The sequence below is a fragment of the Panthera tigris genome, chromosome B3, assembly GCF_018350195.1.
Source record: "Panthera tigris isolate Pti1 chromosome B3, P.tigris_Pti1_mat1.1, whole genome shotgun sequence".
In the NCBI taxonomy this organism is placed as follows: domain Eukaryota; kingdom Metazoa; phylum Chordata; class Mammalia; order Carnivora; family Felidae; genus Panthera; species Panthera tigris.
In genome coordinates, this window is record NC_056665.1 from 60919975 (window position 1) to 60947214 (window position 27240).

Below are 27240 nucleotides of genomic sequence, written 5' to 3' on the forward strand. Positions count from 1 at the left end.
TTCTGGCCTTTTAAGGGAAAGAAATTGTTTTTTGGTCTACTTTCATACAGTCCTATTCTGAGGCCCAGGAAAGGGAAGTATAGATCAATGATAAAGCATGACACCAATGACAATGACTTCAGTTTGTCAATGAGTGACAATGTACTTTCCTACACACGCTCTCACCTTATCTTTATACCAGCTCTTTGAGACAATGACAAAACTGCTATTATTCCCATGTTACAGGTTTAGGAAACTGAGGCACAGAGAGTAGAAGTGGCTCGCTTATTATCACACAGCTAGTGAGCTTAGAACAGGGGGCAGAATGAAGGCGATTCTGATACTCTCAGCCCACTTGCTCTTTCTGTGACATCATGTTTATAAAGATGCTTTTTCAGAGTCGGCCCTTTGTCAGTTCCCAGGGCCATGCACATCGCACAGGAGCCTGACCAGACATGGCTATGCCTGGTGTGGCTCCAGTCACCCTCAGGCTGCCACCCCCATCTACCCAGGTTGTGTTTGGGTGAAGCATCATTGAAAGGGCTCCATCCACCTTCAGAAGGAGGTTTCACTTGGACACAGACCAACCTACTGCCTTAGGCTCTGTGTTCTAAAAATAGCACAAACAGGCAGAGTAGTTGGAGACCTGAGTTGTTAGCAGGGGAAATCAGGAAGCTGGATCTAAGAAGTTCATGTTTCTTACCCACCCCCACCACTCCTAATACTCAAACATGTCTTCTTGTGATGTTCCAGCCCATGAAACAAACCTGTGAGTACTGCTCTGTGCAGAATATCCCCTTCCCCAAATACGAAGTGCAAGAGGGGGACGAAAATCTCAAGGAGTGCTACCTGATAGAGAACTCCCAAGAACCTGATGCTCCCATCGTGATTTTCTTCCCACTCATCAATGACACCTTCCAGAAGTACAAGGCCCCAGGTAAGCCACCTCTGAGCTTGGCTCCCACCACCTGCTAGCCTTGGGCCAGGAGCTCCTATCTTTAGACTTGTGCAGTCTTTTGACTTTACTAACAGGAAAGCCTAGCTTAGCTCTAATCTGAGTCAACCGTGGCTTTAGGAAGAAAGAAAGGCCCCCCCACCCCTCCATGAGCCAGCAATGCCGTCTTCTACTCTTTCAGTCATTCAGCATTTATTGACATCCAACTGTGTGCCTGGCACTGTGTCATGCCTGGGCGGCCCTAAAATGTGCAAGTCACATCCCTGCCCCTGAGGAGCTTGGAGGTGTGCGTGTGTGTGCGTGCATGTGTATGCACGTTTTCATGCAGGTGTGTGCGCCCATGTGGGCTGAGACAGGCCATAGGGAGAGATACAGAAACAAGTCATTACAACCTTCCATGTATAGCAAGTCCTTCTGCCACCTCCAGGTGTGGAGAGGAGCCCCGAGGAGCTGGAGCAGGGCCACGTTGACATTTATGGCCCCAAAACTCCGTATGCTACGAAGGAGCTGACATACACAGAGGCCGCCTTTGACAAGCTGGTGAAGCTCTCTGAGTACAACATCCTGAATAACAAAGACAAGCTCTTTCAGGCCTTGAGACTGGCGGTGGAGAAGAAGAAACGCCTGAAGAGCCAGTGTCCCTCCTAAGTCCTAGGGAGCCTCACCGATCCTGTATCTGCTCCCATGGTCAGAGGCACGGAGCCCATCAGGGCTGACTGGCCCGCACACCAGCTCTGCTCTCTGGTGAGGGGTGCAGGCAGGCTGGCCCTGGCTTTCTATCAAAGAAATATACATTTTTAAAAGTTGAGAGAGAGAGAGAGAAGAAGACAAAGGAAGATAACACAGACATGTGTTGGGATTTTATACCCATGGCATTTTTTTAAACCTTTCCCTGCAGGGAAAAGGGCCCAATAGCCACAGGCTCCCACACATGTCCAAAGTGGCCTGAAGAAGAGGCTAGTTCCTAAGAAACTCGGCCCGCACAGTGGAGCTCAAAGCCCTCTCGACTCTACTGCTCTCTGCCTCCTGGCACAGAGGGCCTCCAGGAGTGCACAAGAGGACCTGAGGAACACTCTGTGTTCTCTGGAAAAACAATTTTTTAAATTTAAGGCAATTACGTTCTTGTGATTTTTATAGGCTATGATATTTTGTGGTTTTCATTTTTATGAATCAGGGTATTAATAGATGGCGTGATGCTGGAAGATCTAGACAGAGTGCTAGATATCCTGGTCTCTTCAACAACAAAGCCAAACAGGTGACTGATGGGTTTCAGCAGCCCCCCTGCAGCCACTCAGAGCCCCAGGACTGGTGATTCCTGAGATCCCACCCACGCAGCCCCATCTGGGCCCCCAGCTCCAATGAAATGCCAGGCAAAGCCCCAGTCTACAGCTCAGGTTCACAGAACAAGGATCTGGGATGCAGCTGAGGGACGTTTGAGTAGGTAAATGGATTCAGGCATCAGGCTGGCACTCGCTGACCAACCTGCTCCAGGAGCACCGCTGAATTCTCTTATCACCTTCCTCTCTGGTTTCCAGATGGGATTATTTATTTCTAAATGGGATTCCTCTTATTTATCATGTAAACACAATGGCCAGCACATCCCACCTCTTGGAGAGTCACCCCCAAAAGAATGAAACTAGGAAGGATCAACCTTTAAAGGACTCGGTTAGCCCTGAGGAAGAAGCCCATCCTTGTAGATGGTTTGCAGATAAATCACTGGGGAAAGGCCCAGGACACAGAAGCCCAGTCAAAGTATCCAGGTCTCCCATCAGGCTGGGAACTTGACTAAAGAACTGTATAACCTGAGCCATTGAGATGTCCAGGCCGATGGAAGGTGTGCCCAGAAAGGCACGTGGTCCCAGCAAACATGGAACATAGGGCCCTCTTTCTTGGCCTCTATGCTCCCATAGGCAGTCCTTTGGTTGTTAGGAGATGGGTGACGATAAGTAACGAAAGTTTAGAAAAAGCAACTTCCAAAATACATCCTTGGTGGGCCACTGGTTAGAAATGCAGAAGCTCAGGCCCCACCCCAGCTCTGCTGAATCAGAGTCTGCATTTTAAGGAGATTCTCACCTCCTCTCTGCTGCCCTTCCCCCAGACCCTCATCCCCATAATGGCTACACATATTAAATTTGAGCGGCGTGGACTCGCGCCATACTCTCCTATAAGCTGGGAAAGCAGGAATTAATCAGCTCACCTGAACCACTGGTAAACAAGGCTTCCAGACCTGCAAAACCGGTCCCCACCCAGATAATGCCGGGACGCCACCTGTCTCCTCCACCAGAACAGCCAACAGCCTCCACTTTAACATCTTTTCTTTCCATCTGCAGCAAACGGGCTCTCCTTAAATTAGCAGAGTAGGTCAGGCCACAAGACCTGTGTGTTATAAGATGAAGGCAGCCCTGCCTTAGATTCCTCAAAGTGTGAGGCTTATAAAACCATTGTATTATTTGAGCACAGAATAAAATGGCCATGTGGGTAAACGCCGTTGACTCACCTTCATTCATTATCTGGTGCTGCAAAACATGCCTAACTCCTGCCCTTGTCCCCGCCTGGGCTTCTCATACACCACGGCCAGCCCGCGGCGTGAGAAGGCCGCTGTTTCTTCTGTTTTTAGGAAGCCATGTCGGCAACCAGTGGGACACCAGCTCTCGCCGCCTGGTGCCCTTTGAGGTTCAGATGGTTTCAGGAAGCACTGAGCGAGCAGAAGGACAGGCAGCCGGCCCCAGCTGAGCACCTATGGAGCACAGCGGTCACTAAACAGCCTCTGCTTTCCAGGAACTTAGATTTGAATTGGGGCAGGGCAGGATTCGGGGGGGGGGAGGGGACATGACAAGATTTTTATATGAATTTGAGAAATTAAATAGTGACTTCACTTCTGAAACAATGCCGGCAACGTCACAGAGCAGGAGAGGAGCCAGGACTGCACAAGGGATAAGGACAAAGTGTCATCGACCCTGACAGAGGCAAGGGTACAGTGGTGGGGAGGCCAGGGAGGCTCCCTCCTCAGACCCCCTGCTCTCTGTCCGTCATACACTTAAATAGAAAAAAATTAAATAAAAGTCCTCTCTCCCCCAGTGTCTGTCCCTGCTTGTCTCCCCTTACCTTCCCAGGAGACCGGCCAGGATGCCCTACTGCCACACAGCTCAACCTGTCCCACGGCGGATGTTTTCTGTCCCTATTTCCCCATGAAAACACTTCTCCCCAAGGTCGCCAATGCCCTAATTACCAGATACACTGAGCCAAATGGCACCGGCCCTTTACAGGCCTTATCTTACTTGATTGTTCTCAATATTTGCCACCGCAGACCACTCCTCCTTCCTGAAACCCTCCCTTCCCACGGCTTCCTTGCCACTTGCCAACAACCGTTCCATTCAGACCTGCCTGCAAATATTTATCACCCTCTCACGGTCACTGTTGTAGGCCCTGGGACAATAAAAACGATTAACAATTGACCCCACACCTCAAGGAGCTTCCTTCTGGTCCCACGTAGGAGGGCTTCATAAAAACAGCGCCTTGCAAAACAGAGGGAAAGTTCCATATTAGCTGCGTACACACGGGGCACACATTAAGGGTTGCCAGCCAGGCTCCCCCTAGGGGGAAGGGGCCAGATTTGCTGGACACCCATCCATCGTGGATTTCTTCCCACATTTCAGCCCTTCCTCTGGTCTCACCTCCCCTGCTCTCCATTAACTGCTGGTATCCCCTGGGGTGCTCTCCTCAGCTCTCCTCTCTGTTCGCTCCATACTCTCCTTAGGCAAACGCATCGACACCCAGGACTTCAATTACCACTTCCATCTTGAAAATTCTCAAACCTTTAGCTCTAGCCAAACCAGTTTCCTAAGTTCTTGATTCATGTATTCAAATTCCATACCAGTTAGCACTACTTTTTTAAAAATTATTTATTTATTTTGAGAAAAAGTGTGTGTATGAGCAGGGGAGGGGCAGAGAGATAGAGAGAGAGAGAGAGAGAGAGAGAGAGAATCCCATGTGGGCTCCACGCTGTCATCACAGAGCCTGACACAGGACCCCATCTCAGGAACTGTGAGATCATGACCTGAGCTAAAATCAAGGGTCAGATGCTTAATCCACTGAACCACCCAGGTGCCCCTACTTTTTATTATATAATCAAAAGATCAAAAGTTAGAGTGACTTAAAGAAGATATAAGAAATTTATTTCTCTCTTTCTTATTGGAGACCCAGGCTCCTTTCAGCTCTTCTGCCATCCTCCAGCTTGCCTTCCGGTCCAATACGGCTGCTGGAGCTCCAGCCATCCACAATGAACACACCAAACTAGCCCTGGTCTGCCTAGCTCTGAATTTTCCTGTAACAGAAAATTAAACTTTTATCTTAACAAGATAATGAGAATTACCAGTTGTTCCAATTATCTGTTGCTTAGCAAACAAAAACAAAACAAACAAAAACCCATAATATCATGGCCTAAAATAACCACCATTTTATTACACCCACAGATTCTGTGGGTCAGGAATTCAGAAAGGGCACAGCAAGGACAACTCATACATGTGTGGGGCCTCAGCACAAATGACTTGGACTGCCTGGGGAGGACTCAGATGGCTGGAATCTGGAATAGCTGGAGCTGAAGGATCCGCCTCTGAGACGGTACCTTCATTCACAGGTCTGGTGCCTGAGGGGGGAGGGCAGAGAGGGATGAAGGACAGTTTCCATTCGACTGACTGTAGTGCACCTTCATGTGACCTCCCTAGTATGGTGGTTTCAAGATAATCAGCCTTCTTAAATGGCAGCTCAGGGCTCCAAGAGTGATGTCACACAGTGGCAGATGCATGGCATATTATGACCTGGTGTCAGAAGTCACATGCCCTCACTTCCACAGTAACTCTATTGGCAGAAGCTTTCACAAGCCAGCCTAGATTTAAGGGGAGGGGACAAAGATCCATCCCACCTCTTGATAGGAGGCATGTCAAAAAATATATGTGGCTATATTTGAAATCCCAGCCTGCAATAATTGAATCCTTAATGTTGACTTTCCCTCTCTTCCACTAAATGAATGTCACATTTTGGGTTCTATTACTGCAGACTCCATTTCCAGTAACAAATTCAGTGTTAGTTAGGAACTACTTTCATCTCTGACTAGGAGAGACCTGACAAATAGTGGCTTAAACACATGCCTGTAAAAGAAGCCCAAGGGAGGCGGTCCACGGCTGGCACGGCGCTTCCATGATTCATCCCAGATTCTGCTCCTTCTAGCTCTGATTTACCATCCCGTACATAGTCCTTGGTCTCATGGTCCAAGATGAGCTCTGCAGCTCCAGCCATCATAACTATATCCCAGGCTACAAGAGAGAAGGGGAGAGCAAGATTGAACACTTTTCTTTCTAAAGGAGACTTCTTGCAAGTCCCACACATCCTTCAGGTAACATAGCAGCCCCCAGAACTTGGTCTTATGATCATACTGAATTGCAGAGAGACTGGAAAATTTTGTTCTTACCTGGGCAGCAATGGGTCCAGCTGAAAATGAGAGTTCTGTTGCTGAACAGAAGGACAATTTAGAGGCAGCTGGCAGTCTTACTGCAAGTACCTACTGGACATCTCTACCTGCATGTCCTATAAGCTGTATCTCCAAGTGGCAGCAGTGACCTTGCTAAGTGGCCGCAGAGAAAGGAGAGATGTGTCTGGGAATGAAGGGGAATCTTCCCACACCACAGTACCTCCTCTAATCTCTTCAGCATGTGTCTCTCAGGCCTTGAACCACTCTGGAATTTAAAGTATCAGAATAAGACACTGGACTTGGTAGGCATTTAGAGCCAATCACTGAACACAATCTAGAGCAAACCTCGTGAACATCAAATTACCAAAAACAAGACGAAGGGAAAAAAAAAAGCTTCCACAAGAGCTACAATTAAAATTTCAATATAATGGGGCCCCTGGGTGGCTCAGTCGGTTAAGTGTACGACTTTGGCTTAGCTCATGATCTCACAGTTTGTGGGTTCAAGTCCCACATAGGCTCGCTGCTGTCAGCACAGAGCCTGCCTCATTACCTCTGTCCCCCCTTCTCTCTGTGCCCCTCCCCTGCTCATGCTATCTCTCTCTCTCAAAAATAAACCTTAAAATTTTTTAAATAAAAATAAAGAAATAAAGTTTCCATATAGCAAAGAGAGTTGTTGAGTCTTATCAAAATATTTGTTTTAAAAATTATTTAATTTTTTAATGTGTATTTATTTTTGAGACAGAGAGAGAGAGAGACAGTATGAGCAGGAGAGGGGCAGAGGGAGAGAGAGGGAGACACAAAATCATGACCTGAGCCAAAGTCAGATGCTTATCCAACTGAGTCACGCAGGCACCCAAGAATTATTTAATACAACAAAAATCCAGGTAACTAATGTCACTCTCTGTAAAACTACCTGAAATAAGATTTAACCTGAAAAAAACACAATTGGATTCATTTGAAAAGTTGACTGAAATTGGGATTGTTTTTTCTGAAGAAAGAAAACCAGGGGCATATGGGTGGCTCAGTTAAGCATCTGACTCTTGGTTTCGGCTCTGGTCATGATATCACAGCCCTTGAGATCAAGCCTGGTAGTAGGATTGTCTCTCTCCCTCTCTCTCTGCCCCTCCTCCACCTTCATATCTGCTCTCTCTCTCTCAAAATAAACAAACTTAAAAATATATAAATGGGCGCCTGGGTGGCTCAGTCGGTTGGGCGTCCGACTTCGGCTCAGGTCATGATCTCATTGGGCTCAGTGCTGACAGCTCAGAGCCTGGAGCCTGCTTCCGATTCTGTGTCTCCCTCTCTCTCTGCCCCTTCCCCGTTCATGCTCTGTCTCTCTCTGTCTCAAAAATAAATAAATGTTAAAAAAAATTAAAAATATATATATATATAATAACTAGAAAGAGGATCACAACTTGCAAATGGACGCAAAAGGACTATTCTGGGAAGCACCAGTCTCTCTCCCACACCACCGAGGACAGATCAAGAACACAAAAACCAGGGCTGAGATTTATGAAGACAGAGAAGGAAGAGTAAGACATTATGATGTGTCCTCTGGGCCAGGCTCTTTCAGAACTTTTATTGTTTTTAAAGATTAAAGGCAATAATTTTTTCTTCCTTCAAATTTATTGCTGATTATAAAACAAGAACATGAGGGATGCCTGGGTGGCTCAGACTCTTGACCTCAGCTCATATCATGATCTCATGGTTCGTGAGTTCTAGCCCCACATCGGGCTCTGCACTGACAGCATGGAGGCTGCTTGGGATTCTGTCTCCCCTTTTTCTCTGCCCCCCCCTTTCTCTCCCTTAAAAATAAATAAATAAACATTTAAAAATAAATAAATAAAACGAGAACATGATTCTTGTGTAAAATCTGAAAATAAAAATGCTGAAGTGTATCAAGAAGAAAACTCAGATCATTTATCATTCCAAAACCCAGAGATCATTATTATTTTGGGGTTTATCCTTCCCAAATTTTCCTTAGATGCCTTAATTTTTTTATAATAGTACAAAATGCTATACATTCATTTTTTTAATTGTTGGTAAAATATACATAATGTAAAATTTGCCACCTTAACCTTTTTTTTTTTAATTTTTTTTTTCAACGTTTTTTATTTTTATTTTTGGGACAGAGAGAGACAGAGCATGAACGGGGGAGGGGCAGAGAGAGAGGGAGACACAGAATCGGAAACAGGCTCCAGGCTCCGAGCCATCAGCCCAGAGCCTGACGCGGGGCTCGAACTCACAGACCGCGAGATCGTGACCTGGCTGAAGTCGGACGCTTAACCGACTGCGCCACCCAGGCGCCCCGAGCCACCTTAACCATTTTTAAGTGCACAGTCCAATAGTGTTAGCTATGACCACATTGCTGTGACCGCCCAAATTTTTTCGTTTTGCAACACTGCAGCTCTATACCAAGGAACAAGTCCCCATTTCCTCCTCCCTCCAGCCCCTGGTAACCACCATTCTACGTTCTGTTTCTGTGAATTTGCCTATTTTAGATACATCAGATAAGTGGAATCATATACTATTGGTCTTTTTGTAACTAGCTTATTTCACGTAGGATCATGTTCTCAAAGTTCATCTAGATTGTGGCATGTGACAGGATTTCCTTCCTTTTGGGGACTAAATAATATTTCATTATATATATAGCACATTTTGTTTATCCATTCATCCATCAATGGAAACAGGTTGCATCCACCTCCTGGCTATTGTGAATACTGCCTCTATGAACATGGATGTGCAAGTATCTCTTGGAGATCCTTCTGTTAAATTGTTTGGATATATACGGATATATACCTAGAAGTAGGATTACTGGATCATATAGTTCTATTTTTAATTTTTCAAGGGATCGCCGTATTGTTTTCCATAGCAATTGAATGTATTCACTTCTGTAATCTGCCTTGTTTACACTTAAAAATATATTCTGAGTATTTTCCCAGGTTATTAATATTCTTTTTATTTGACACAGCTTTCAGAGACTGCATAGGAATCCATTACCTATCTAATTAATCCTCCATGGGGGAACATCTAATTATAGCTTTTCACTCTTACAAGTGTTATGCTGATAAGCATTCTTTAGATAAAGCTTTACATTGATTATTTCCTGAGGATAAAATTCCTGAGTCTAGAAGTATGAGCATTTCTAACAACTAATAAAGGTATAACTGATACACAATAAATCATACATATTTAAAGAACACAATTTGATTGATGTGGCCAGGTGTATACAACTGTCAATCATCACCACAATCAAGGTAATGAACAAATGCTTCACCCTCAAAACTTTTCTTATGCCCTTTGTAATTCTTCCCTATGCTCCTCTGCTGCTGGGTCATGTGGTAGGTATATGCTTTACTTTTTAAGAAATCGCCAAACTGGGGTGCCTAGGTGGCTCAGTCGGTTAAGCAGCCGACTTCGGCTCAGGTCATGATCTCGCGGTCCGTGAGTTCGAGCCCCGTGTCGGGCTCTGTGCTGACAGCTCAGAGCCTGGAGCCTGCTCCACATTCTGTGTCTCCCTCTCTCTCTGCACCTCCCAGCTTGTGCATGCATGTGTGCTCGCTCTCTCTCTCTCTCTCAAAAATAAATAAACTTAAAAACAACCTTTTAAAATTGTCAAACTGTTTTCCAAAGGAGTTGTATAATTTTACACTTCGTTATCAGCATATGACGGTTCCAGTTGTTCCAGTTGCTCCACGTTGTCACCAACAATTGATACGATCAGTCTTCTAATTTGGGCATTCTGATAGGGAGGTATTCTATTCTAATAGGGAGGTATCTTGTTGTAGTTTTAATTTGCATTTTCCTAATGACTAGTGATGTTTAACATCTTTTTATGTGCTTATTTGCCCATACATCTTCTTTGGTGAAGTACCTGTCCAAATATTTTTTCCATTAAATTGGATTGTTTTCTTACTGTTGAATTAAGAAGGTCTTTTTATATTCTAGATACAAGCCCTTTACTATATATATGTGACTTGAAAATATATTTTCCTACTCTTTGCCTTGTCTTTGTATTCTGGTAACAGTATCCTTCAAAGGTCAGAAGTATTTAATTTTGATGAAGTCCAGTTTATTAATTTTTTTCTTTTATGGATCATGCTTTTGGTATCACCAAAGAAACCTTTCCCTGCATAATGTCATAAAGATTTTCTACTATGTTTTCTTCTAGAAGTTTCATAATTTTAAGTTTTACCTCTATGTCTATAGTCATTTGGGGTTAATTTTTATATATAGTGCAAGGCATGGATCAAAGTTTATAGTTTTGCATGGGATATCCAATTGTTCTAGCATTATGGATTACAAGACTTTCCTTTATCCATTGAATTGCTTTTGCGCTTTGTCAAAAATCAAATGACTATATATGTGTGGGTCTATTTATGAACTCTATTTGTTATCATTTTACCAATACCACCTGTCTTAATTTACATAGCTTTATAAGTCTTGAAATTAAGTAGCATAAGTCCTCCAACTTTGTTAATTTTTTCAAAGTTATTTTGGCTACTTTAGGTATTTTGCATTTACATATAAATTTTAGAATCAGCCTGTCAATTGTTACCAAAATAAAAGCCTGCTGGGATTGCACTACATCTATATATATTAGTTTGGAGAAAATTGACATTTTAACAATATTGAATCTTCTGATCCATAAGCATGATATATGGTATATATCTCTATTTATTTAGGCCTTTTTTATTTCTCTCAGAAATGCTTTGTGGTTCTTAGTGTATACACCTTGTACAGTTTTTATCTGATTTATCTCTAAGTATTTCATAGTTTTGAATCTATTACCAATGACATTGATTTTTTTATTTCACTGTCCAATTCACTCCCAGTATACAAAAACATAGCTGATTTTTGTGTATGTATCTTCTATCCAGTACCCTTCCTAAACCCACTTATTAGTCCTAGTAGCTTTTTTTTTTTTGTAGGTTCCATAGAATTCTCTACATAAATAGTCATATCTTCTGCAAATAAAGACAATTTTACCTCTTCTTATTTAACCTGGAATATGCTTTGCTTTTCTGGATACTGGTTAGAACCTCTAGTATAACATTAAATCAGAGTGATAAGAGTAGACATCTTTACTTTGTTCCTAATCTTAGAAAACATTCAGTTATTTCACCATTAAGTATGATGTTGCAGAAGACTTGAATGTGCATTTTCAAGATTTTTGATAAGTATGGACTCCAGAAAAATGCCAGCTTACACCATATCCAGCAATGTCTGAGATGGTACCTTTTTCTACACTCTTGGCAACATTAGGCATTGTCTTAAAAAAATAAAAGTCTGCCATTCTTTTTCTTTTTTAAGTTTATTTATTTTGAGAGAGAGAGAGAGAGAGTGCAAGCAGGGGAGGGACAGAGAGACAGAATCCCAAGCAGACTCTGTGCTGTCAGTGTGGAGCCTGACTCAGGGCTCGATCTCACGAATCATGAGACCATGACCTGAGCCAAAATCAAGAGTCTGACACTTAACCAACCGAACCACCCACGTGCCCCAAAAGTCTACCATTCTTAATGTTACCTATTTATTTTTACTTTATGTTTCTTTGATCATTAATGGAGGTTAGCATTATTTAATGTTTGTTTTGTTAGTTGTCAATGTCCTCTGCTCATTTTATAATGGAGTATTCATTTCTTTCTTAATAATTTTATGGTAGCTTTTTAAAGGTCTAATATCCTTCATTAAATATATTTCTTATATATGTCTGGCAATATTTTTCCCAATTTGTTTTTTCCTTTTACCTTTGTTTATGAATTTATTTTTTATATATACTATTTTTAATAGAAGTTTTTAGAGCAGTCTTAGAATCATAGTAAAATTGACCATAAAGTACAGAGAGTTTCCATGCACCTCCTGCCTCCTCAGTACATAGCCTCCCACTACCAATATCCCACACCACAGTTCATTATAATCAATGAACCTAGTCTACACTGACACATCATTATCGCCCAAAATCCATAGTTTACTTTAGGGTTCACTTTTGGTGTTATATGTTCAATGGGTTTGGACAAATGTATAATGACATGTGTCCACCTTTACATTATCGTACGGAATTATTTCACGACCCTATAAATCTTCTTGTTCTTCCTATTCACCCTTCCCTCTTTCTGAACCCCTGGCAATCACAGATCTTTTTACTGTCCTCATATTTTTGCCTTTTCCAGAATGTCACATAGTTACAATCATACAGCATGTAGCCTTTTCAGATTGTCTTCTTTTGCTTAGTAATGTGGATTTAAGGTTTCTCCATGTCTTTCCATGGCTTGATAGAGTGTTTCTTTTTAGGACTGAATAATATTCCATCATCTGGTTGTACTATAGTGAAGAATACCTAGTACAGGACATTTTCATTCCTTCTAAGTTTTAGCAATTGTGAATAAAGGGTTATAAACATCCATGTGCCATTTTTGTGCAGACATACGTTTTCAACTTATTTGAATAAATATGAAGGAGTGCAATTTCTGGATCATATGGTAAAGAGTATGTTTATATGGGTTTGTTTGTTGTTTTTTTTTTTTTAATACACTAAAGCTTTTACTTTTTTGTTGACAAACCTGTCAACCTTTATTTTCATAATTTCTGTATTTGGTTTTGATCAGAAAAGCTTTCCCTTTCAAAATTTAATGAATCTTCACAAATACCTTCTTCTAGTAGTTCTATGGTTTTCATTTCCACATTTCAATCTTTGTTTTATTTTGACATGAGACAATATCTAAGTTCATTTTCCTTTGGCTGTCTTCTCACTTCCCTAGTTACATACAGCTTCCTCTAAATATTTAATCCACATAGCAACTCCAAAGGAGTTCCCACTTTTACAAACAAGGAAACTGAGGCAGAGAGGTAGCTCGTTGCATTTAAAGCCACATAGCCATTAATATATGTAATCAGGATTCAGACCCAGGTCTTTTGATGCCAAGTCCTGTTCTCTCTTCACCACAGCCCTCGCATTCAAAGTATAGCCCATGGACAACCAGCATTGGAAGCACCTGGGAGCTTATTAGAAACGCAGTCTGGTGTCTCAACCCATGCCCCATACCCCGGAATCAGCATCTGCATTTCTACCAAGTTAGAGAAGTACTATTGTGCATCATATTCCCCCAAATTTAGGGTATGTCAGAATCACCTGGGAGCACTTGTTGAGCTCCATCCCTCCTCAATATTTTAATTCAGTGGGTCTGGGGGTGATGACCTGAAATCTGCATTTTAACAAGTATCCCAGGTTATTCTTATATCCAGGGGGCTCCGTGGGTGATATTTGAGAAATGCTCTAAAACAACTGAGAAATATTCTCAAACTGTTACCTAGAACGCCAAAAGTGCTGGCTGATTGTTTCTCCCAGTCTCAATGTTGATACGTCCTTTTAATCTGGAAACAGAGACAACTAAGAGGTAACAGTAACTCTTTTACATGTCAACATGTGGTAATTAGGTGGTAATAATGAGGATGAAGATTAAATCTTTAATGTTACAGAAAATCAAATAAAGAAAACTAAGGGCAAGAGGCCTTCAATTCATCCAGAACTTAGTGGAGGCAGTGTGAAGTAGGAGAAACATCTACCCAAGCAGATTGGAGTCTTCTTCCCCTTAGTCAAATACTGTCAGTATGTCCTTGAGTCAAGATCTCTTCACTAACAAAATATGTAAATAATAACCTTCCAGAGAGTAGAAAGAACCTGTCTGTCAACTTTCCGAACTTTTGTCCCCAGTATCATAAGCCTGGGAAGAGTAAACTTCCTAGGAGACTCAGCAGCCTCCGGAGGCTCATTTTTGCCAGCTCAGATTTGCCCGGAAGCCGACGCCACCTGGCCAGAGGTGGGGCCCCGGCGACCTAAGGGGGCGCTTCCGAGACCAGTCTGAGCCCCGGGGCTGTGGAGACACCCTCTCCCCAGCCAGTCCGCCGACGGACTCCGTCATCAATAATTCATTAAGAACCTCCTCTCCATTGGCTGAGACGCGCTGGCAGCGGCCCAATGAGGAAGGACTTGAGAGAGCCTTCTGAATAGTAAACGAGCTGTCGTGACGCAGAGACCAGCGATTGGCTGCGACTGCGCGAGGCGGGGCCAGCTCGGGCGGCGGCGAGAGGGGCCGGAGCAGCTCAGTGCCAGCCGGCGAGGGTCGAGCCCTGAGCGGGGACTGAACGCGGGGTGTGAGAGGGTGGGCGAGGGGAGCGAACCGGCGACGGGCGGACAGGCTGCATCAGGATGTTCAGCTGGATGGGGCGGCAGGCTGGCGGGCGCGAGCGCGCGGGCGGCGCGGACGCAGTGCAGACGGTGACTGGGGGCCTGCGCTCGCTCTACCTGCGCAAGGTGCTGCCGCTGGAGGAGGCGTACCGCTTCCACGAGTTCCACTCGCCAGCGCTGGAGGACGCCGACTTCGATAACAAGCCCATGATCCTGCTGGTGGGCCAGTACAGCACGGGCAAGACCACCTTCATCAGGTAACCCGCCCCGCCGGCTCCTCAATGCCGCCGGGACCCCTGCTCCCACCACCTAGGTGCTAGCGGTCCTCAGCACGTGTGCGCGTGTTGTTACCAGCGTCCCGCCGCCCTCGGACATCCTGCAGCGCCCACTTCCCCTGTGCGGAATCCCCTCGCTGCTGTTTCCCCCTCCAGCTCCGGCGTGACCTCAGGTTCCCGCCCCTAGCGCGGTGCCCAGGTGCCCGCAGCCTCGCCCCGGGGCGCGGCCGCCCCAGAAGGGGCTGGCTCTACCCCCACGCTGTCAGGAAGGTCCCTGGAACCCCTTCACTGTGTACTCTGAGCCTTCTTTCCTTGTTCTTGTTAAGGCACTCCTCTGGCTGGCTTTATCTTGTCACCGTGGCCTGGGGACCCGGGGAAGGGAGGGAGAAGAGCGAGGCTATAATAAGCATCTTCTTGATGAGCGAGTGAGGCCTAGGGCTAGAAATGGGGACAGAGGTGTGGGGTATCAGAATGGGCTCTCGAGTCATAGTTGGAGAATTAAGCCCCCAGCGCATGACGAATGAATGAATGGCAACAGTAGAGTGTATTTCCAGTGCCCCTTTCTTTTGAGGTCCTTGCTTGCCATCCCCCAACACATTGTTGGGGCCAGTGGGTAGAGAGGCCGCTTTTATTCAGTTCTTGCACAGCCTCGCCTTTATCCGACCAAAGGAAGTTAGCTGTGTGTAGCAGCCCCAGCTAGCGCCCAGTGGAACCAAGGGGGAGTGTCATATTACTATTCGTTAGTTTCCATTTCTTAGGTGGGTCATTCCTTCCTCCCTTGACAACTGAAAATATTTGTCATGCTCGCTCTGTCTCTAAAAGCAGTTACTGTGCATGCGCTAGGGTTCAAATCATATACCTTCCTCTGAAGCGATTTTTGTTGGGAAATAATTTACATTGAAACAACTTGCCTTTTGAAGAGACTGTGTTACTTCTAAAGCAGAAGTAAGATACTTTTAAGACTTACTTTCTTTGGTTAAGAAACTTGTTTTCCTGGGTTAAACCCTGTGTCAGTTAAAACAAAGTGACTAATCATTTAAGGTTTGGGTCTAGGGTTTGGGAAACTGTAACAATCTCATCATTATTGATGTTCAATAGATGTTCAGAAAACTGCATCTATATTTGGATATATGCCATTTCTATTAAATAGCGGCCTCTTTTTCTCCACTCCAGTGACCTAAATAGTTCCTACAAATAGAGTACTTGTCACTACAGGAAATATGCTCAATCCAGACCTACAGATACACTATGAATGAAATGAGCAAAGCAAATATACTCTATGGAAATATTGTTCTAGATAGTAAAGTGAATGTAAAGGAAGACTGAGGGAAATAATTTTTAACCTGATTTATGTGGTGCTTATTAATAAAGTGAAAATAGTATTCAGTATATCACCCCAGACACTCAAACCATAGAATTGTTATAGTCACTGGTACCCTGAAAGATGACAAACAATACCTTTAAGGTCTTAGTAATAGAACCAGTTTTTAAGTATATGGGAAAATGAAGTATTGTGACTGACAAGAGTGGGAGGTGGGCCTTTTGAAATATACAGGTAAAAGATAAGGAGCTAGCATTGTAATTACAATAATTGCAGACATTAGCAGTGACATATGCACAGTACCCTGGGCAGCTCCTCCTGTCTGTCTCTGCCATGAGGCTTTATTGTGCTCTGTGTGTGATCAGGGAGCCCTGTTGGTGCTGTACCCACCTGGATGTGATGTGGCCATCTCTCTGCTCTCATAGCCTCACTCTTCTTTTTCATCATTTGAAGGGAGCTTTGTGGAATAGCTAAGCATAGTTTTAAGAAGGATTTTGAGATTTGACTCCTGGCAACATCATCCAAATGGACCACTTCTCAGGCACTGGAGCCATGTGCAACCTCAGGGTGAAGGAGGAGTCACCTTACCAAGAAGTCACTTGCTTTTGAGACCTTCCTTTACCTAAGTGACTTTGTCCTTAGGCAGTGGGCATAAACTGGACCTGTGAGGTTAGAAGGAAATCAAGGTGGACAGGAAGCTTGGTGAGGCACCAGAGACCTGAGTTTGGTTTCATAGTGGAGCTAGGAGGAAGAGATTTAACTCCTGGGAGGGAATCCCCAAATGAAAGGGCAGCTCCTATCTAGACCCTTCCCTGCCACTGGGAAGCAGAGGGGTTGGCCCAGGGTGCTGACCATCCTGGATCCTGCTTGAATCCATGTCTGTCTTTTCTCTGAAACTGGTCAGTGGCTGGATTGTTTGCTACTAGCCATTGAACACTAGAAGTTCATACTTGGCTGTGTTCATACTTATCCACATAGTAAAAGATTCTCATCCACTTGGCTTCCTGTATATCCCAAGAGGTCACTGGTAACACACAGCCTGCACTGATAGGAAGGAAACTTCTCTCATTCTAAAGCCATTCGGCAAGGCTTTTGGTGTGCATTGCATACCTTTACTAAAACTGTACTCTTCCTTCCTTTTGTCCCATGACTGGGAAGAAGTAAGAGCTCCTCTAAAACGTGGTGAGCCAGAACTTCATCTGGAGTGAGGAAACTAAATGTGTGCCTTGTTCTAATAAAAACGTCTTCTAGATGGGGTGGATGAAGAGCCTGAGTGCCAAAAACTACACTTATTTTTGGATGTGTATGGAGGGAGAGTTGGTAGACCCTCCTAACATGGGTCACAAAACTGGCCCAGAAGGAGACTTCAGATGTAATGGAGCTATTTGTCAAAGTCTCCTTGGATAGAAACAGAGCAGCTGATAAACCTATTGTCCTACTGACAATTTTATTTCTCAGAAGACAGAGAATGCTATGAGAGAAACCATGGGTGCTCACTCTGCCTCTAAACAGCAAGAAAGAGTTGGCCAAAAAAGGAGAAGAGACTGGCATGGGGGAAAGTGGCCATGTTGTCTTAGACTACATAACAGCCAAGGAAGGGTGGATATTGGGCTCAGTCAGACTTTCATCCAAAATCTGAGGAAAACAGATTTCACAGGTTCCCCTAGAAAATTCCTGGGCCCAGCTGCTGTGAAGGAAGACATTTCCACTGAGAAGATGTGAGGCTCACTGGAAATCAAGCCATGGTTGCATATTTTGGTTTCAAAGAGCTCCATTTTCTCTCTTCCTCCTATATCCTGTCCCTCCCAGAAAAATTTATTCTAGTGAGGAAAAAAGAGGGAAGTCACTCAAGAAACTGTATATGCTTTAAAAGGGTAGAGCCCAAAGCAATTAGACAAGAGAAAGAAATAGAAGGAATGTAGATTGGAAAGAAGTAAAACCATCTCTTTCCACAAAGGATATGATCATATGTATAAAAAATCTTAAGGATTAAGGAAATCCTAAAAAAAAAAAAAAACTTGTAAAATAAGGAAATTCAGCAAAGTGTTAGGATATAAGATCAATATACAGCATCAGTTATATTTCTATGAACTAGCAATGAACAATCTGAAATTAAGAAAATAATTCCATTTATAATATCTAAAAGAATAAAATATTTAGAAATAAATTTAACAAAAGTAGTGTAAAACTTATGCACTGGAAACTACAAAACTTTGTTGAAAAAAAATTAAAGAAAACCTAAAACAACAACAACAAAACACAAGAAAGACATCCATGTGCATGGATTGGAAGACTTAATATTTTTAGAAGAGCAGTACTGCTCAAAGTGATCTATGACTCCGTGCATTCCCTACCAAAATCCCACCTGCCTTCTTTACAGAAACTGACAAGCTGATTCTAAGATTCATTTGGAAACGTGAGAGATCCAGAATAGACAAGACAGTCTTGAAAGAGAACAAAATTGGAGTTCTCATACTTTCTCATTTAAAAGCTTGCTACAAAGCTACATCTCATTTAAAAGCTTGCTACAAAGCTACAATAAACAAGACAGTATGATAATAGCATATGGATAGACATAGAATGACCGAATAGAATCAAAAGTCCAGAAATAAACCCATATGTCTGGTAAATTTGTTTTTCCAAGGGTTCCAAGACAATTCAGTGGGAGAAAGAACATTCTTTTCAACAAATGATTGATGGTAGACAATAGGATATCCACTTTGCAAAAGGCGTAGAGAGTGATGGCTAATGGGAACAGGGTTTCTTCTTGGGGTGATGAAAATGTTCTGAAATTAGATAGTGGTACTAGGTGCACAACTTTGTGAAGATACTAAAAGCCACAGAATTGTACCCTTTGAAAGGGTAAGCTTTATGGTAGTATATAAATTATATCTCCATTAAAAGTAGCAAACAATTCAGTCTTCCAACAGTTCAGCATCCTGTGATTTCTTTAATTTCCATAATTCTGCAGTTAGTTCCAGTCAGGTAATTTCTGCATCTGTATACAATAATTTAAAATAAAAATGGTTGCCAGCAAGAAGTCAAGCCAAAAAAAGTGGGAATAAGCTAAAAGAACACCTGAACTGGGACGCCTGGGTAGCTCTGTTGGTTAAGTGTCGACCCTTGGTTTTGGCTCAGGTCATAATCTCGCGGTTTGTGGCCCAAGCTGGGCTCTGTGCTGACAGCATGGAACCTGCTTTGGATTCTCTCTCCCTCCCTGCTCCTCCCCCCACTCCTCTCGCCAAGATAAAGAAATAAACTTAAAAAAAAAAAAAAAAAAAGAACACATGAAGGAAAGGAACTGAGGAGTAGATATGAAGGAATTGAGAGTACAAATAGCTATCACACAATCCCCACAATATGTTTTTTCCCCTGTATATTCTTGTCAGTGTACAAACATGTTCATTCTTCTTAACACTCAAGTTAGTAAAATCAAATTATAATATTTTCCTATAAAATGTTTGATAAAGTAATTGTGTTTTAAAACTTTAAATATCACTTAAATATAGTGTTCCTAGAGGGGAAAGAGGGCATGAGTTGCATATGCAAGTGTGGAAACAAAGTTTATGGACAGTTTGAAGCATTAAGAAGCTGGTGGCCGGGAAGGCAAAAATGCCTTGGGCAATAAACGGCCTTTTTTGGTAGGATTAGAACAAGAAAAAGAATCAGGAAGTGATAGACCCACTTCTTGGGACTCTTGCTATAACTTTCACAGAAAGCAGAACTCGTCAGCTGTTAGTCTTTTTTCTCCTTTTCTCTCAAAAACAAATGATCCAGAGACGGGAAAGGGAGCCCTGTGGTGTTTGAGGGGATTCAAGCCCAGAGGACGAGGAACCCTCCAGGGGCTGCACAGGCACGACCCAGTAAATACCCAGGTCGGGGAACAGATGGCAGGGCCATTTAGGAAGAACATGTAGTTGTGCTCAAAGAACTGTATTTGGTACTTTTTAAGAAGTTATGAAGAATATGAGGAGTATCAGAAAACTTGAAGCAGACAAATGGCCCCATTTTCAGAAAAAGGGGAGCATAGATTCTATTAAAGAACAAAGCTCTACTTCATCCCTTTGATAAACTCTAGACTCAGTTATTAAAGCAAAGAGAAGTGAAGGCACTCCCTAGGAGTCAGCCTAGTTTTACCAAGAAAATCCTGTTAAGGAAACACCGTGAGCCCAGTTTAGTGGTTTTACTGTCAGCTAGGCACTGGGGCCCCTGGAAGCGATAGTCTGCTCTGCCAAACACCATGCCCTTTGTGGATCTTTCTGAAATGCCGACATATTTGATTTTTACAGAAGAATGGACTATCTATAATATATAAGATCATACGTGTATATCCTAGTGTCCATTTATTCAAATAATATTGGTTTCCAGGAAGGGCCTGGCTATCCCAGAACTTAGTTTCATGGGGAATATGGATAAGAATGCACAAGCTATTAGGGCTCTGAGTGACAAGAGCTATGACACTAGAAGTGCAGGCTGGGATGGGAGCATAGGAAGGACCCTTCATTCAGGCTTGGAGGTTGGAAAAGGCCTCCCTGATGACACAGCCTAAAAGCTGAGCCCTGAGGAATGAGCCAGAATTAGCTGCCCAAACGAGACCAGGAAATGAGGGCAAGAAGTGTCAACGATGAGGCCCAGGTTTCTTGGATAATTGGGTGGGCAGTGGAGCTATTCACTGAGATGTGGACACAGGGAGAGGATGAGTGGGGGCATAACTTGAGTTTACATTTAAACCCATGTTGAAGTGGACACCCAGGTGTAGAGTCCACGAGGGGTTGGACATATGGATCTGGGAGTAAAAGGAAGAGTTACTGTGGAGACACGGGGAAAAGGCACCAGAGAGGTGGAGTCACTGCCAGGGAAAGATGGGAATTTGGAGCCATTGTCGGGCTCTTTTGCTTGTGATTAACAGAAGCTCAACTGAAAGAGGCTTAAGTAAAAAGGTATGTTGTCTCATGAAACCGATGAGACCGGGGTGTGCTGGTTTCAGGCCTGGCCTAGGACTCCGAGTGGCGCCATCTGGTCTCTGTCTCTCAGCTCTGCTGCCTTCTTCATGTTGGCTTCCTTCTCATGGCAGTTTGGGGTGGGCATTTGGCCATCTCCAAATCCAGACTCACGTTCTGCCAGCTCAGCAACCCCAAGGGGAAAAAAGGAACCTTTTTCCCAACGGTTTCTGCAACAGTCTTAGGTTTGAGTCTCATTGATTAGCCCTGGTATCCATCCATGAACCAATTCCTCAAGCCAGGGGAATGAAATACCCATGCCTGCAGTGGGGTGGTCAGCCCCCAAACCATGTGGACTAAGAGGCGGGGAAAGGTGGCTCCTCAGGGTGCTGCGACAAAAAAGAAAAGCATTTGCTAAACAGGTGAGACGTCAGGCAGCCCTCACAAACGCCACAGAAAGAGGAGGCATGGTCAACAGGGTCAGATGCTTCTGGGAAAAGGGTTGAAACGGATCTAGTGGATTAGCCATCAGGAGCCAGGGTGACCTTGGCAAGAGCCATGCCAGTAAGTGGTGGTGATGGAAGCCAGGTGGCGGTGGGTTGAGGAATGAGTGGGAGGCAAAGTGTCAAATACAGAAAACTCTCAGCAACTGGGTACTGGAGGGGAGGAGCCGTGCCCTGGTCTGGGGCATTCCAGTGAAAGCCTATTATAAGTAGATGGAAGGGGCCTATAGAAAGGGAGTAGCTGGTATTTCAGAAACCTAAGAAGAGGCCGGGCTCGGAGCAGGGGAGTGGGGGTGCCAGGACAGGGTGAATGTGGTATTGGTGGCAGTAATCACATCTGGGAGACACTGCAGGTTAACCTCTTGTTCACTTGTTGCAGCATCTACCTGACAAATGGCAGCCATGCCACAGGATTAGGAGAAATGTAAGGGGAAATGTATTTTGTTTTTGTTTTTGTTTTTTAATTATGAAATTCTCTTCCTTAACTCACATTTAGAAGCTTACTTCTAGAAGACATTCAGTATTTTTCAAAACCTTGGAAAATTATGAACTAGAATGCTATAGTTCCTGGATCTGGCTGCTGGACAGAATCACTGGGAGACCAAAAACAGATTCTAGGGCCTTAATCCAGACCCCCTGAATTGGAATCTCTGTGGGAGAGGGTCAAAAACCTATTTTTGTTTTGGTTTGCTTTTGGTTTTTATAAACCACCTCTCAGAGTAATTCTTACGTAGTTTCCTGCAGGAAATATTTGGGAACCACTGAAAGACAAAGGTTCAACTAATGGAATCATGATAGTTGAACCATTTAAGCTTGAGAAGTAGATCAGTCTCAAACCAGAAGAGAGTCTCACTTTGATGGCCCTTCTATGGCAAGTGGTCCAAGCTCCATCTGTTCACATTTTTAACAAATGACCTAGGTGAAGACATGGAAGTCATGCTTACAAAACGGGTAATTATGCAAAAAATGCAATTTAATAAACAGCCCTTTTCGCTTAATATGATATGAAACTTTTTCTTAAGTAATCTTCAGAAATAGCTTTCATGACTGCACCCTAGTCTATCATACAGCTTGGAACATTGTTTCTAATTTTATGCTATTATCTATAATATTGCAGTGGACATTCTTGGCTTATAAATCTTTGTGTATCTAGTTTTTTTTTTCCTGTTAGAAAAAAGCCTATTCTGCTGAGTATGAATTACTACATCAAAAGGTATAAATATTTTTCAGGTTTATATATATTCCTGATTTTATACATAAATATATATATATATATATACACACACACACATATATATACACACATACATACACACATGCATATATATAACATATAAATAATACATATTTTACACTAAAACCTTGGTTTGCGAGCGTAACGCATTCCAGAAACATGCTCATAATCCAAAGCACTTATATATCAAAGCGAATTTCAAGAACCATTGGTTCAGTTGTGATCATGTGATATTCAGCATCACATACTACTTGTGTTGCAAGACATCGCTCGTTTATCAAGTTAAAATTATTAGAAATCTTTGCTCATCTTGCAGAACACTCGCAGAACAAGTTACTTGCCATCCAAGGTTGCACATGAAATAGAACATTACATGTTTTATTCTGACTATGTCTATATACATATGTTCCTTTTTCAGAAAAGTTATTCCAAATTAGACTCCCACCACAGAGTCTAATATGAAGATTATTATTTCACCAAACTGTCAGTAAAACTAGGCATTATTATTAAAAACAAATAAACGTGATAGGAAAAAATTTTTCTTAATTTGCCTTTTTTTTTTTTTTTACTGTGAAGTTGAACTTCTAAAATGTGTAGTCATCATCTCTATTTCTTTGAGAGTTGTTTGTGAACTTTGTCCAATTTTCATTTGGAGTGCTAGATTTTATCTTTTTTTAATTTTTTTTAATGTTTATTTATTTTGGAGAGAGAGAGAGAAGGGGCAGAGAGAGAGGGAGGTGCAGAATCCGAAGCAGGCTCCAAGCTCTGAGCTGTCCACACAGAGCCTGACACTGGGTTCGAACTCACAAACCGCAAGATCATGACCTGAGCCAAAGTTGCACACCCAACCAACTGAGCCACCCAGGCGCCCCAACTACATTTTATCTTGTAGATATTTAAATGTTTTGCTCAATAATGGTTCTTAGTCTTTTGTCATAATTATGTTTTTCCAGTTTGAGCTTTGCCTTTTTAATTTTTTATGATTTTTGACATGGAGATATATTTAATATTTGTGGTCAACTCAAACACTTTCTTCCTCTTTGATGATGTCTTTGATGTCCCTGGAAAATCCTTAAATATTACAGAATCCTTAAATTTAAAAAAATCTTTCCAATAGTTAACTCTTTAATCCACTTGGAAACACAATGAATTATATTGGGATCTCTTGGAACCTTTCACTCCTGTTGTGTTGTTCTGTTGGTAGATTCTTATGCCCAGACCATACTGTTTTAAGGATTGTCATTTTAAAACATTCTTTAATTAAATGGTAACACAGACCCTTCTGATCTCATTTCTCTCTATTTTCTAAATACTGTCAATCATCATTTCCAGTTATTCTTTAAGAAGAACTTTAAAACTACTTTATTAGATTCTTCCCAGAAAATCCCTTGGGGATCCATTTGTATTGGAACTGCGTTTATCTTGGTATTTGCTCTTCCCAAGCAGGAACTCAGCATGGCTCTTACTCAGTCCTTTTATACCTCTCAGAAAGGTGTTTGATTTACTCATATAGGTTCTGTATACTCTTATTAATGCCGTTCTTAAGTGTTTTATATTCCTTCACTCTTAATGAATCAGATTTTTTTCCTTTATATTTTCTAGATGGGTACTGCAAGTATGCAAGATAGCTACTGATTTTTACACATTTTTGTTTCGTATCTGTTCATTTGATTGAAGTCATTCTGACATTTTCAGTAGATTCTCTTGGGTTTTCTAGATAGACAACTGTATCGATTATATTCATGATTACTTTTTTTCCTCTTCTGTTTCATCTTTTATTGTACTAGGAAGCCACATCCATATCAAGCTTCTAATTGTGATGATAGTGCTTTTGTTATTTCACCCTAAGATGTGATGTTAGTTATTGGTTTAATATTTTATAAATTAATCACATTAAGAAATTATCTTTCTATTACTAATTTGAAAAGAATTTCATTTGAAAAGAAAAAACTAGAACAGATGTTGAGCTTTTTCCTTTTACTTTTAACCCTGTGTTCTATGAAAGGCAATTATGGGAGATTATTAATAGGTGTTCAAAAAGGGTTCTATGGTTAAGTAACTTTGGGAAGTGCTGTGTTCTATAGCCTCCTCATGTAGTCTTCCAGTGCTCCCAGATCAACCTAAACAAAGTCTGTCATCACATTCATAAATTACAACACCGAACATAGAAGACACTTAATAGATCTTCATGTGTGAGCAAATGAATGACTGGAAAAATTAACAGGACTATAAAAAATGGAGAAGCATGTTGCCTTTTGTTCCAGTGAACCTCCACTCCCTTTCATCTCCTTCCCTTTCTTTCCTTCTCTTTCTCCTGCCCTCCTTCCAGAATAGCATGGAAGGCAGACCTGAGTAGCTCCGGGTACAGGCACATGTTAGACAGCAGTGTGCCTTAAGCACATCTCAGCCCTGCGTGGTTTAAATAGCATTCATAGCTGGAAAAATAGAACTGTGAAACAGCTTTATCCAGCAAATTCCAGTTTCTTGATCCCACAGGCTAATGTAGATTCCTTCGTAGGCACAGCAGTTTCAAAGATGATGTCATCTGAACAAGCAGCCCTGGCCATAAGATGTCCATGATTTAACTAAGGGAGAAACAAAAATGAAAATAAAAGTTAGGTTTTACACTTAAGGAAGACATAGAGTTTTAAAATGGAAATGAGGCTTGGCCTGGCTTAGTTTTTCAGTAACTCAAAAAGATTAAAATTTTGAACGACGTGAGATGTTTGTGATATTTATCTCAGCATGATTTATAATAGCAAGAAATGGGAAGCTATATCAATGCCCAAGAGTAAGGATACAGGAAATTCATCTGAGAATAGTATGCAGCCATTAAAAAATTGTTTTCAAGTAATTTCTTTTTTTTTTTTTAATTTTTTAACGTTTATTTATTATTGAGAGACACAGAGAAACAGAACATGAGCATGGGAGGGGCCGAAAGACAGGGAGACACAGACTCTGAAGCAGGCTCCAGGCTCTGAGCTGTCAGCACAGAGCTCGACGCAGGGCTCAAACCCACAAACCCCGAGGTCATGACCTGAGGCGAAGTCGGACGCTTAGCCAACTGAGCCACCCAGGTGCCCCTGTTTTCAAGTAATTTCTGATGGCACAAGGCAAAACTAATGGTGAAAAATCTAGATGCAAAAGTATTTAAACATTTTGATCCCAATTTTATAAATAAAAAATTACATTCACAGAAAAATGACTGGATGGAAATATATCAAAATGTTAGAAGTAGTCATCATCTTGTGCTAATGCGGTCTCATGCAAGCTGCTTACCTTGTCCTAAGCAGGGCTAAAACACCTGCTCCAACCACAGTGAGGCTGAAGAGATAAAACATGTGTGAAATGCCTTATAAACAAACTGTACAGTGTGGTTTCATAATAATCTGTTGTTTGGTGGCGTCCAGAAGTGGTGGTGGTGGTGGTGGTGGTAACTTACTAGGAAAACATTATATATTCTTGACCATTTTATAAGACTTTTGCGATAACACGTTTGATTCTTCTCTCTCTTCCATTTCTTGGTATTGAGCATGAAGATAAACAAAGGAAACTGCTTTAGAAACATCATTTCTAGATTCAACACAAATCAAACTTGAAGGACTAACCCTTTCTTTTCGGTTACTCTCCTAGTGAAATGGTGGACGGAGTAATATCAATAAAGAACACATTACGTAAAGCTTTCCAACACTTACTCTAAACTGAAATGTATTTAAACTCACAGCCTTGGATTTTAAAATAAGAAAATACAACTGCTTCTCCACTGAACTGAAAAGCTGTGCTTTATATATTTCTTTCACATCTATTTGGCCAAAAGCCTTAGTAACTAATATTCAAAAGAAAGAAAAAAATGACCGTTGCAGTTAGTTGAATGCTCTTTTTAAAAATGTCCCAGTCGAAGGCACCTGGGTGACTCAGTCAGTTGGACATCCGACTTTGGCTCAGGTCATGATCTCACACTTCCTGGGTTTGAAGCCTTTGCACTGACAGCACAGAGCCTGCTTCGGATTCTCTGTCTCCCTGTCTCTGCCCCTCCCCTGCTCGCAGTTTCTCTCTCTCTCAAAAATAAACAAAAATTTAAAAAAAAAAGTCCCAGTCCTTATCAATGAACTGAACTCTTAAACTATCTACAGATGCCAATGTATGCACAAACATTCCTAAAAATCTCATCATGACACAAGCCATTTCTCTAGATTTTGGTTTGAAAATTTAAAAATAATGCTCGTTAAACACCCCAAATAGATGTGGCATATTACTTTTTAGAATGCTTACTTGGTTCCTGAATACTTACTAAAAAGTCTTAGACTTGTATATCTGCTATGATTCACAGAGCTCATTCCTGTAACCTGTTGCAGGCTCACTCAGCCTCTCAAGCTCTGAT

At 42.2% G+C, this 27240-nt stretch overlaps 2 protein-coding genes across 2 annotated transcripts in view; both read left to right on the forward strand.

The window, feature by feature from the left end:
- Nucleotides 1–3388, forward strand: part of PLA2G4E (phospholipase A2 group IVE) — a 35270-nt gene extending 31882 nt beyond the window's left edge. The window contains exons 19-20 of the mRNA XM_042989222.1: nucleotides 733–916; nucleotides 1362–3388. Of these exons, the coding sequence (XP_042845156.1) occupies nucleotides 733–916; nucleotides 1362–1582 (405 nt within the window). The 3' untranslated portion in view covers nucleotides 1583–3388. The remainder of the gene's footprint in view (nucleotides 1–732; nucleotides 917–1361) is intronic.
- An 11113-nt stretch (nucleotides 3389–14501) lies between these two features.
- The window catches only part of EHD4 (EH domain containing 4), an 87464-nt gene continuing 74725 nt past the window's right edge, over nucleotides 14502–27240 (forward strand). The window contains exon 1 of the mRNA XM_007081786.2: nucleotides 14502–14843. Coding sequence (XP_007081848.2) covers nucleotides 14608–14843 — 236 coding nt within the window. The 5' untranslated portion in view covers nucleotides 14502–14607. The remainder of the gene's footprint in view (nucleotides 14844–27240) is intronic.